The following is a 13297-nucleotide window of genomic DNA, read 5'->3' on the forward strand; positions in this document are numbered from 1 at the left end:
GAAGCGTTGATAACACTTGGGTTGTAAAAAGCATGAGCGCACACACAAATACTGACGATCATCTGATCATTGGCACAATTTTGTACACATAATTTTACAACTGTTGCCACGAGCAGTAGAACAAGCCATCAATTGCCCCGCCTGAATGGTAACTTCATATACACAAGCACGTCTTTGGTTCAGTATTACGCACATGCCAGTAGGACACAGACATCTTTCACAGCGTTTATGACACGTGTTCTATATCATTATACCAGCGCGCTCGCACTAACCCTTTCAACCTCAATTACAAATATTCTTACAGAATAGTATGCTGGCGCCGCAATTCGATACCATTCCTGCCGCGAGGAAGACGTCACTGTCCGACGTAGCTATGGTATGAACCTTGAATTTTTAGGTTTTTTAGGGTTTAGGGTTTTTTAATCTCCTAAGGGTTTTAGGGATACGCATATGTTTCAGCTGAAATTTGTATGTCAAGATGTGTAGTTCTAACTGACTTAGTAAGCATTGAGTGCGTTTTTCTAGTTATCTAGTAGTTTATTTTTGCGTAGGTTTTGGTCTTCAAGGGCTTCTCTGTCTCACAAAATCTATCTGTTAACCAGTTATTTGTGGTTTGAACGCCTGTGTAACGGTCATATTCTAATTGTACAAGAATTTTGTTTTATTCCAGACTGATATCAAAAGATATCGTCAAGTAATTGAATCTCAGTCTCTCAAAGCAGCCCGGCAGAAGATTGTAACATTGTTTCAGGTAGTTATTCCAATTGCATGCGCTCATTTTGTTATTTCGCCCTCTCCGTTGTTCGCTTGAGAACACAGCTTATATGTTGTTTAACATCCTCGCTGTGACAAATCTCTATAGTAAAGCTCAAGGGTAGTAGTTCATCTTTTCAGAATGCTCTCGCTCATGTAATTTCTAAATACATATGCTTTGATTTCACGTTCGCTTGCCTGGGTTGCACTTGGAAAACTTAGGTGCATCCATTTGTCTATTTGCTCTCTGCCAGTTGATGACTTCTGTTTTAAAATCTTCGGGAAGAACACCGTTGTTCCTTTCATTTATTTAGAATGTATTTCATGAGCATGCTGTACCAAAATGGATTATACCCCTCAGTACTACTTTTGGATGTTGTCCTCCCCTTTATTGATGAGACACTATAATTCACTGTTTAGAGCACGGAATGTAGTACACAATCGGCTGTTCTAATTCTTGAGGTGATGCTAGAAGTTCTTCATAAGGAATAGGATTGTCATTCATATTTTACAGGAATGAACTATATTGTTATTAGTCGCTCACACTCAGATATACTGTGATTCTTTCCTCCAAATAGAGACCAGAACAACTAGAAAAAGTCAATGAACACCGGCGAAACTTTGCTCGCGAAAAGGCGGCCGTAGATGCCAGGTCAAAGTCCCTTGCCCAGTCTCATGCAGAAAATCTGAAGCAGGCGCTGAAAACGCTTGAATTCACTCGCAGCACCATGTCGCAAATCAGTGTCGATTTCGAAAAGATTCAGGAGAGATGCTCTAAAAGCGCAGATTCAATCACAGATTACGATCGTATGTTGTTTCGTATTAGATTTGCCTTAGCACGATAATTTTTTAGTATGTAAATAGGTGTGCGATGTTTTAAGGAAACATGTGGTTGTTTCTTGGTTCTTCGTGTTTCGTCACGCTGGCCATATGGCTGGCGTTCAACAGCGGAGCAGATTCGGCTGTAGACTAGTAGTGGTTCCCTGACTGGAAGGACATGTTCATCGAACACTACAACTCTGACAAATACTATAAATTGCTGCACATCTGGTGCGAATGCGTTTTGGCGAACAAAGTCATCGTATTCGCTCAGAAACGTATTAGCACATCGTATTCGCACACTCGTTCAGACTATCCATGAGCAAGTACAGAGAAATCAAATGATTTATCATTAGCGCGGGGCATGGTAACTGATACATGAATCAAACATGACTATTTTTGATTTCTGCTGCACAGGTATAAAAGACATCAATCGCAACCGTAATCACCTATTCCACACGCGTAGTTATCTGGATAATATATTCACGGCCTTGGACATTGCCAGAACACTTGACGAAGAGCTAGAAAGTGAGGACTGCAACCTTCTGGCTGTTCACTCTCGATTGTCAGATTTGGAAAACTGTCGGTATGTGATCGCTTAATAGATCTTTCCAGGCATAACAATCACAATACGCATGACCGATATGCGTTTAAATTGCACTCTTTTCTCGACACTAATCAAATATATCCAGAAATATTGCGCCAATTTACCAATAGTTTGTTGGAAAATGTGTTGACACATTTTTCAGTACACATTTTAGCTCAGCTAGCGATGGCCTTTTAATATCAAACCAGTGATGAGTTGATCTACTATGTACAAAACGACGATGAGAATCGAAATGCTCTCGAAGCCTACTTCGGAGAAGTGAATGAGATTGCTCTCAAATTGGAAGACATTATCTGGGATGTTCTTACAAACGTATGTTGCACATTTGAACACGTGGTGAACTATGCAAACTCTCGATTTGCTCTATCGGTCTCTGGAAGAATCATAAAAAGTTATCATTAGTTCAATATGTTCTGCTCAGATCTGCCTATATTTGATCGCTATTTCCTATCTGAATAAACATTGTAAAATTTTGCTTTATGAATGTCCCAGAATACGATACACGGGCGTGGTAGTGCAGCTGACATAAGGTGCTTTTTACCCAATGTACAGCTTATTGCAAATTTGCAAGCCAGACCACACAAGGTTGTATCCGTTCTACGCATAGTCGAGCGCGAAGAGATGATCGACCGTGATGTAAAAGAAGGAAACAGGAAGATGGACACATCATACAGACCAAAAAAGTATCGAATGAAGGCTTTAGAGGCCATAACGAATTCAATAGAGAAGAGATATAGAGAATTGACGGTTGAGGGCAATGTTGCACAGACTGTGGGAAATTTCCGATTTATTTTCCAGGACTTACAGATTATGAAGGTGCGTAATAGCGCTGGACAAAAGTGATGTGGTATTGTAGGTATGAATTTCCTACTTGGAGAGCATATTTTCACTAAAAACTGTCTCGGCCTTTTTTTGGGTGCGGATTTGGAGCGGGGCGCCTATTTTGCCTTGTGAGTCATGAATTGTGAATTGTGAATCGTGTTTTCATGTGGTTTCTGTCCCGTGTGCTATTTCACGTCACAGGACAAAGGGACGAAGTGCTTTCCACCAACGTACGACATCTTCACCTTCTACTTAGAGTTCTACCACAGCAAGGCGGTAGCGGAGATGAAAGCGCTCTCAATCCGCGATGACTTGGTTCCCGGTGACATTTGGTTGTTGTTGAGTTATTCAGATCAATACCATGACCTGATGTACTCAAAAGTCGGAATTCCTCGAGATAGGCTTGCGCCGCCTATGCTACAAGTATGATTATTTTTGGTTTGTTAAGTGTAAAGCAATTGCATATATATTTAAACTTCACAAAACAGCCACATTTACAAGCTGGCTTCTCTCCAAACAATTTGACACAATGCAAATCAATATGCCAGTGATAATATGGATAAGTTGATTAAAGGCAATAGCACTGAAGTTGTCAATATAGATAGACGCTGCATTCGCAACTTAAAAAACTGACATTACGAACCTGCCTCGATCACATCAGGTTTGTTTCTCACCGCTAATTGGGGACGAACCCAGTAAGTCACAGGCTGTGTTGTGAATTTGGGGTTTTCTAAGTTTCACTTGCCGTGCAATGGTACGTACTTTTTTTTTGCTTATAGGGGGCAGGGGACAACCTCATGGACGATTATGTGGACAAGCTCAGCAATAATATGCAGACTTGGTGTAAGAATATAATCATCACAGAATGGGATGAGTGGTTCGGGGGCAGCCGAGAAGATCCGCCAGATGAAGACGCTGCCGGCCTTTACATCTCACAGGTTCCTGTGATTCTATTCCAAATGGTGGATCAGCAGGTATGACTGTACTCTTCACCTCTTAGTGTCTTTACAAAAAGGTTTACACTGATACAATAATCTACGGTAAGAAATTATTATAAATGCATCACATACATCATAGGCTTGCTAGACATACTCACCAAACGTCACAAGCATCTATACTGGAAGGCAGAATGGAACCCAACTAATCATCACCATTGTTTTTTTTCACGCGATTCACGTGATGATCTACTCGTGCCTGATACAGTACAATGTTGCCGAACAAGCTAACAGTGTACCCCTGAGAAAGAAGGTGTTGAGGCGGTGCTCCACCATTCTACTAGATTTTCAACAGCAATACGAACATGCAATCAACAATCAAGGACGTCTATACTTTCAAGGCGAGGGTAACAACGACTACTTCTTGGAGTATATGGTATGTCAGATTATGAGCGTGTCTGGCTCGTAGATCGAGTTGTTTGATCGTCGAGAACGATTTGTTATACATTTGTGCATAGAAAGTTTGACGGAAATTTAGTGCGTTGTATTACTTTGAAAAGATATTTTGTAACCCCATATGAAATTTTGATTTCATGACATGTTTCCTTGTAGACAATCACTTGCCATGTTCACGATTCTCGTGCCGTGTGCGGGCTATGCATTTTATCTTTTTCTTGAATAGACGTTCGATACATTGTATATACCTATCACTATACCAGGGCGCTCGTGGGGTGAAGCACATAATGGTTTGAACTGTCCTTCTTCGACTATGGTCGCCTATCTCACACGGGCTTATAATCCAACTATTACAATTTTGTCTATTCATTGCAGATGATCATCGTAAACAATTGCAGCAAGTGCGAACTGTACACCCACGAATTGGCAACGGCCGTCAAAAATAAAGTGGGAAGTGGTACAGAAAACAGTCAGATTACTGCATTGCAGAACGTATTGCACGGTTTCATGCATATAGCAGCTAAAGCGTATCGATTGCTTATCGAGGTGGCCTTTGGAGATCTGTCTCCTTATTTCAAAAAACTCTTCACGAAGTAAGCAACAGTCAGAGTATGAAGTTTTAGTCTCTTCTCATGTTATTCATGTCCAGTGTATGTCAAATCAAGATTGAATACGCTTTATTTTATTGGCAGTAAGTATCAGATTGAAAATATGGCCGAATACAACCGGTGGTACTCTCACCAAACTACGCACAAAACTACGGCACATGGAGCGGTAGATCTTGTCTGTTGTACGTAATACAATCTTGTGTATGTTTCGGAGCTTTGGCATATGTTCTGTTTTCTCCCGAGGTGACAATTCGATCACGTACTCGCTCGGCCCCTAAATGTTTATGCACATCCACTGATGTCTGTTCTGTATAATGCTTATTTTGGTTCGGGTCAAAAATTATGCGCATGTGTTCACAGACGCGTATGTGCACGCATCATTGTTTTCCGGCCTTTTTCTATTGTTGCATGCGTACTTTTAGATCACATTGACACTATAGTCCTCATAAAGGCATGTTTGATACTACGCTTCGATATTCAGCTGACTGATTTATCTTTTGTGCCCGAATGTTTGCAGGGAGTGGTATAGTCGACAATCAGACAGCGGACAGGCGTTTGCCACGATCTTAGTAACGCTCGACGATTATTGCAACGATTTCAAAGAACACACGACCAAGAAATACTTTGAGTGTATGATAAACGAGATGCACACACGCTTCTTGGTGAGCTACGCTACCCAGATGTTCACGCGTGCCACGACAGTGCTAAATCAGGAGGTAGGTTGCTCGCCTGCAAATACATAGTCGTAGCTTCGTCGACAATATTAGCCTTGCGGTGCATCTAAGCTCTGTTCCCAGCACCCGCTCGCTCTCTCCTTTCTTCTATATTGGTCAGTTGCTAGGACGCACGAATTGTATTTGTTCCTAAAAGGAGCAATCACTTAACCCCATTCTAATCAATGTCTATTCGAAATCGTAGACCGTGGATATTATGCGAGAGGAAATGGACAAATCTTTCGAGTTTTTCGAAAACCTGGGAGCAGACAAAGTCGATGCCAAACAAGGTAAATTGTGACTAGTGTTTACGGGGCATGCTATCTAATATCAATCAAAATTTCAAGTGCAATTCACGATTCAACAATTTTGGAGATGGTTAGCTCCGATGTTAATTGCGCATCTAGCAAATTGGCTAGACCTTTGACGTAAACTTCCGGAAGCAGTGTATGAAAACATAAATTCGACGGTGGAATTGCAGAGCTTGAACGACGCGAGCAAGGATCACAATCATTGCACGCTGAATACCGACACTTTAATATTATATAGTATTGTATTTAATCATGAAATACCACCACTTCTACACCAACAGTTGTCATCATATCGCTGGCCGAACTATCGTCATGTTCGGAGGAATTCATGGCGCTGCACTATGTCGATTTGGTGAAGAACAATCCTGATTTTAGCATAAGGCATCTGGAGCAGTTGCTAACATTCCGTTCAGATATCTCTAGATCGTAAGTCAAAGCACTGTAATTTAGGAAGTTGTACACAATTTTGCAAAACAATCTTTGATACATGTGATATTTTGTGACGAAGTTCTTGCTAGTTTAACCGGTACAAGTGAATGCGAATCCCTTACGATCGAGAAGTGTGACACACATCACTGTGCATGCAAATTCTTGGAAATTCTCTTGTTCATATGTAAATATTCGTTTAACTTCTCCGGATTATAAGGGGGTTAAGTCGCTCTTGTGAGCCAGCGCACGAAAATCGCACGTCTACAGTCACATTATTTTCGACTTGTGGCTTCCATATATCCATTCGGTATAGCGCTGTCATCCTGAGTTATATATTCGGTTCCCGTTAAAGTAGCAGGCTTATCTCATGATATACGATCTCGATACTTCTAACTTCGGCATATTTTTGTATTTTTTTTAGGTCTCGGGCTGAGATTGTAAAAAACCTTGGCGATACCCCAGTCCGAAATCAAACAACAAAGCCAGTTATTCCGAATTTCTTCGGCAATATTCGTCTACCACCGAGATAAAATGAATGTTAGTACACTAATGAGACTTGAATTTTAGAAATTTATTCCTGCTGATTTGGTAACGATAAAACCGAATATGAAGGGTATAAAGCATCATTGCAGATACGCGCACCTCTTTACGCGGTAAGAAGTGCTTTTGAATATCTGTTTGGCACATGGATTACAATCATCACAACGCTTTAAGCAGTCCAGAAATCTCCCCACCAAGTCTCTGCTTAACGATCATGCACCGTGGTATGTTAAGGTTGTCACTTCAGGTTCCATAAGTCATATAGTCCACCAATCTCTCTTATGCGGGCTATGCTTTAGATATGTACCAGCTATTGCCTGTGATAAGCCGCCTTGGCTGAGATTCAAAAACACTATCACTCTTCATTATTGCTTCGCGCTGTGTTGCTGTATATTGTCACAAATCGCTTTACAATTGACACCATGAAGAGGTTGCAAGAAAATCAGCTTGTCTCAATTTTGGTTGTACTGCTTCATCTGAAGGTACAGTCTGAGAAACGAGAAATGGCATCATGAAGCGATACCTGCAGGTTTTTGACGGAAGAAAGCATATTTTTGTTCAGTAACTGGGGGATGTGATGGCAGTCTCAACGATGCCACAAGATAGTATATGGCTTTACAACTCTTCTCAATGAGTGTTTCCTTTCGAAATTTAGTGAGATGAGATTTTCAGATTAAACATAGCAGTGGTGGCTCAACACTAGTGAGCATGAGATAAGGATTGCATCATGATAGTTCTACGCCTAGTAACAGCAGTCCATGGTCACGACTCGCAGATGCGTGACTAGAAGACTAAAAGATTTACATCCGTCGCGAGCCATTGCAATAGTTAGATGTCGGCATACTCCTTAATTCCCCTGCTTGCATCGTGCTCGCTAGCATTTTCGACGGTGCCCCCAGCAGCCGCTGCAGCCGCGCCATCTATAAAGAAAGATCAAAAACAGGCAAAACATGAGCGTCTCAGCAGCAAATACACCCGAGAATGCAATAGGTTAATATATGTGGTACAAAATCCAATCAATAAAAAAAAGATCGGCATAGCCGACCAAGTTTAGCAAAGTACTCTTGATGTGCAAACGCATACACATACACGCAAAAAAGACGTACATCGTGAAACATTTCCAAATGACCACCACAAAAAAACTGCACAAGAAAGTAAATAGCTACTGGAGGCACACGCTAGTAGTCACGGGTAAAGTATCTAGTTAGATACAAATGAAATCGAGATGTAGGTCGGGCTCAGTCTAGACAGCAATATACACACGTACAAACACCGAACAACCTAAAAGGATCGATCCGCAGTCAATACGCATAAGTAAAGTGTACCAGATTTGTATTTGAACGCAACCACAAGCACAAGATGCTAACAAGATAATTTAGAAACTGACGCTCTCACGCGAAACACTCTTACGAACAACAGTATGTGTCAACACGCGTTCATACAAACACACGCCCTACCTTGATCTACCCAAGAACCTCTGGTCGCCGCGTGCTGACCAGGTGCGATTTGTGGGGGCAATTTGTTGACCTCGTGCTCTGGCTGTTTAGGCGCATCGTTGCTCTTTGGTAGCGGTGCGCCGTGAGGGCCCTTGTGTGGAGATTTGGTTAAGGAATATCTTGGCGAATTCGATATCGAGTGCCTGGGAGAATTGGAAACCGAGTGCCTGGGAGAATTGGAAACCGAGTGCCTGGGAGAATTGGAAACCGAGTGCCTGGGAGAATTGGAAACCGAGTTTCTGGGCGAAGTGGTTGGAGGGTGTCTCGGCGACTGACCTGTGAGCGCAAAAGTACAAGCAATTTTAGATTGCGACAGAATCCGACACAATTGGGGAATCTATGATATCCTAAAACATAACCATTTTACCTAATACGCTTCATTTCTAATGTACGTCCGTGCGAAGTGTCGCATTTAACAACGCAAGACATACATTTCTCGCAGATTTAACTTGCAATATATGAATTCCTTTGCACACGTATAACCTTGTATAAATATGAGCGGTTACTCATACACTTTCGGATGTGGGCGTACAAAATATACCTTGATGCATCGGAGATCTCGTTTGGTTCACCTGCTGCTGACGCATTGCAGCTAAGTATTGGTCATGGTGATCTCTGAGACTGTGACATACAAGTTGAAATAACAATGAGCAAATAGAGGCATGACGTCCTGAGTTGGGGCGAACGTGTCATGACTTTAGCTCAAGCACAACTCAAACTATAGGACAGCACAAATAGACGGCATATGATCGCATCTTTGAGAATAAACTCGTATCCATGCTGGCTTAGGCATCCCACCCACATATACGTTATGACGACAACTTAAGATGCTGCACATGCATATCAATTCACCAAACGAAGTACTGACAGGTAATTCTTCAATGAAATGGATATATAAAATCAAACTATTGAAGTATATGAAGGTCACCGACATGAAGAATACAATCGGTACGATCGCAGACATACTTTGGTGGTATCCTGGATGGGAAAACACGAACGACCCCGCCACAGCATTGGCGATCGTTCATTCCATCGACCGCCAGCTTTGTTGACGTCGAAGATTCGAACGTTACTAAAGCAGACGATGATCGTACGTTTGGCGTTATTCTGATCTCAACCACTTTTCCGAATGGTGCAAATTCTTGGGCCAGTTGCGGATTGGTAACTCCTGGATTCAGATCGCCTACATAGACCGTCTAATTACAGATTGTTTGTAGATTCAACAGAAACATGACGACAGATTTGAGCACACTCTCTCAAAATTGTGCCAGGAAGATAGTATACGTTTGCATTCATTCGCTCTGAGAAATCTATTGCGAAAAATGCACTTAGCTGATTTCCTCTAATGTGGAAAGTTGCCTCATTTTCAACACCGGGCCGCAGCGGGATACAAACCCTAAAGATGCGAACTCAAGACATGTTCACCCCAGTTTATCCGAACATTGCGTAGTCTAGTCAGACCATCTGACTAACCAGCTCGGGTGCTCGCGTGACACAAGTATCAGGTGCAACACAAATAAAGAGTAATACAGTGTATCAACGCGAGTCAGTGCAGTAAGCTCCCAGGTGTACATATCCGCCAATAGCCACACCTGCAGAAAGTATTCTAGTGGCAAATCTGAATTCCTTTGCTGCTGATGTTGATCGAACTGATGTTGTTGTCGACTTAGGAGTTGTTCGTGCTGTTTGTTACGTTTTTCTTGCGCCTCCCGCATCGCCAATTTACTGCTATTCTTTATGACGTCCAACTGTGAGGGCCTGAAGATATGAACACATATTGGAGAAAAATTCTCTTTCAAGGTGACACAGGTTCATAAATACGTTCGGCTATGCATATGTGCATCTAGGCTGAATCGGAGACATTGACAGGTTTAGAATTGACCATCGCTCGGTCCCAGAGGAGCCTCAATAACTTTTTTACAGGGCTTTGAAGATACAATCTAGCGATCTGTTGCATAGAGACACTATGAACAGGCCTGAAATATAACTTCAATGCTGGAATATGGTACTGGTCATATGCATAAACGAGTTTCAACCATGCTGAAGTACACTCATTATATGAGTACGGTGTCAGTCGTACTCACATAAGTGCTTCTATACACTCAGCAGCGCACATTCCACGTACCTGTGAGACTGGGACGAGTGCGACGGCGAGAATCCAATATGCCCTGATCCACCTTCCGAACCCGCCTCGTTGATGTTACCAGTGCTGCTACCTGTAAATATTGAAAAGTACTGACATGTAAGTTGTAACTAGCTCAAAACTTCAATCAAATTCGAAATCGTAGCGTCTAGCAACGCTGTGAACAGCTCTACTGCTATCACGGGCTGACAACGAAATAAAGAGAATAAAAATAAATTAAACTAGTACACATAAAATTGCATACCCATGTCTACATACCCACACCAGAAGCCCTGGATTGCAACAAATTATCTTTTGACTCCTGGATAAATGCGTGAGCTTTCTTTTGTGACTGCTCCTTGTCTCTCTCGGCTTCAAGCACACGCCTGGCTTTAAGCTTCTTCGCTTCGATAGAATCATCTTCCAGTTCTCGTTTATTGTTCTTCACCGCCTTGGAAGCTCGCTGTTTCATTACCCTCGTTGCTTGGAGCTGTTAATATCGAGAAATTCAGGTATTTGTAGTACAAAATGACGACGCAAAATGCTACACTTATAAAACAATATCGTGCAAGCATCTATTGAAATCCTCATCTAGTATATCGACAAATATGAAATATAAGGAGAGAACATGCACACAGCTACATTTGGAACATGATACATTATTAGACAGACAAAATGATCCGTGACAGACAAAATGACCAGGACAGACTTTGTGTTGAATCAAGTTGCTAGAGATGATAAAAATCAAGATTAAATTGTGCTGTGCACCACATAATCACTAGATTAGTGGATACAACTATACACACTTACCCATGAAGTACAAATATTTGCAAGTGTGTAAACAGCCATCTTGCTGCCCGACATAATGTGGTAGTACCAAATCCTACGCGTGATGGCAGACCTGTGCTTAGCACGCATTCGATATTGTTTGAAGTGATTATGCTTCCATGATCACTAACATATGGCAAACGCAAACTTATACAAACTTATACAAAGTAAGCAAAGTTTGAGAGTAATGTATCTCGTTGGATCGAGGTCGTCGATTGCGGACGCACGCCTATACCGCATGTCTAAGCATCTTCAGTGACCTGTTACAAAATATGCGCTCTGCGTTCTAAAGTTTTGTATTCTTAGAGTAACTCGTAAAATATCAACGAAACGAGGCCATTAGCAACCAACTGCAAGCGTGTCGACCCACACTAGCTTACCATGTTCTTGGGCAACCACGCCAAGCCCCAACACAGCAATCGTAATTTTGGCACGGTAAAAACATCATATATAACACAACAGAAGAAACTAATCAGTATAATTACTCTTCTGGTGGGTGCCAATAAACGAGTCCTGTTTCGCTGCACAACGATTATTCAAACAGCACACACAATGAATAGGTTGCTCGAGTTGATTTTATAAACTACCGATTACACAACCTTGTGAATAATATTGAAAAACACTATGTGCTTACAGACAAAAAATTTACCTTTACTTTAGCCAACGCGCTTAAACGTGACTTGAGCTGGGTTTCCGCGGCGGTCAGAGACATTACGTATGTCAAATCTAAGAACACTAGAGTGACTGTTCGTACCCTTTCTGTTTAAGGCTTACTCTGATTTTTGATATTTAGGCCAAATAAGTACAATGAAGTAAAATAGTAAATCTTTACAAGCCCACAACTACTGAAAAATCTATGTTGGACATGTGTAAATATGAATATTTGCGATTACTAACGCCGCATTTAATGATTAATCACGCTTGAGTTCTGTTATCAACAAGAGAAGTATTTACAGAAGAAATGCATACTACGATCGCCTGATACGTGCGACCGATTATAAATATAAAAATATTTGATCACTTATATTTTGGGTTAAAAAGCCGACGGCAAGTGATTGGCCCTCCAGCGAATGGTCTTCACTCTTCAGACATACACACGAATGTAATAAATATCGACCAGAGCAGAGAGAGTCTCACTCAGCGCCTCTCAGACAGGCTCAGATTCCAGCTTTCGTAAATAGTGTCTAATTAGAAAAGGCTATGAATATTGCAATATAAATTCTCAATACATCACGACTATTTCACAATTCACAACTCATAACATTATATTCTTATTATAAATATGCATGGCTCCTATGCCACATGTATGATCGTTTAATTGGGCCGGCCAATATTTGTTGGTTTTAGGTCATAGAAATACGATCATCTTTTTTACAACCAGCCCTCCCTGTGATATACACTTCCACTGAGTAGGACAGAGAACCTGGCAAGAAACAATGCAGTATGTGACAAATTAATCAATACAGTACGTGTCAAATTATGTGGGACAAAGTGTAACCTTTAACTGTCCTCGTACTATTGTGTTGAGTAGTACACGTGTGTATAAAGGTCATAGCAGCTCTAATGAATTTTACTCACGAGTATTGGATCCTATTGCTTACTGTGAACGAGCAACACGAGCAATCCTATTTTACAATTGCAATTCTTCGACACTTTTCCGTACGTGGTAATATCCACGGAAATTATCACACAACCCAACTTAATAGACATACTGTGCGATAACTCCATCTCACCCTCGCATGAAAGTATTTTCCACTGAGTTGTCTCGTGTTCACAGATAAGCACAATATACACACACAGGTGTGTGTTCACACACACACACACACACACACTGCCACACACGTTTACACACACACGT

General features: G+C 41.4%; 2 protein-coding genes across 3 annotated transcripts; one reads left to right on the forward strand and one right to left on the reverse strand.

Annotated features, from left to right (window-relative positions):
- Window positions 1–310: 310 nt before the first annotated feature.
- SARC_00201 (hypothetical protein) lies at window positions 311–7027 on the forward strand (the record flags this gene model as incomplete). Its single annotated transcript, XM_014306121.1, has 14 exons — window positions 311–376; window positions 671–751; window positions 1332–1560; window positions 1990–2158; window positions 2368–2491; window positions 2732–2995; window positions 3203–3424; window positions 3781–3975; window positions 4205–4372; window positions 4768–4985; window positions 5518–5716; window positions 5919–6003; window positions 6306–6450; window positions 6875–7027. The coding sequence occupies 14 exons, from the start codon at window positions 311–313 to the stop codon at window positions 6981–6983; spliced, it is 2274 nt and encodes a 757-aa protein (XP_014161596.1). The 3' UTR covers window positions 6984–7027.
- A 471-nt stretch (window positions 7028–7498) lies between these two features.
- Window positions 7499–12392, reverse strand: SARC_00202. Of its 2 annotated transcripts, none has more exons than XM_014306123.1 (8): window positions 12089–12392; window positions 10891–11101; window positions 10615–10705; window positions 10082–10247; window positions 9456–9685; window positions 9031–9110; window positions 8451–8765; window positions 7499–7913 (listed from the first exon to the last, which is right to left on the reverse strand). In XM_014306123.1, the coding sequence occupies exons 1-8, from the start codon at window positions 12149–12151 to the stop codon at window positions 7822–7824; spliced, it is 1248 nt and encodes a 415-aa protein (XP_014161598.1). In that variant the 5' UTR covers window positions 12152–12392; the 3' UTR covers window positions 7499–7821. The 2 variants fall into 2 exon arrangements, with proteins under 2 accessions (XP_014161598.1, XP_014161597.1); XM_014306122.1 differs by having other exon boundaries at window positions 10615–10724.
- Between the last annotated feature and the right edge of the window lie 905 nt (window positions 12393–13297).

The sequence above is a fragment of the Sphaeroforma arctica genome (genome assembly GCF_001186125.1).
Source record: "Sphaeroforma arctica JP610 unplaced genomic scaffold supercont1.5, whole genome shotgun sequence".
In the NCBI taxonomy this organism is placed as follows: Eukaryota; class Ichthyosporea; order Ichthyophonida; genus Sphaeroforma; species Sphaeroforma arctica.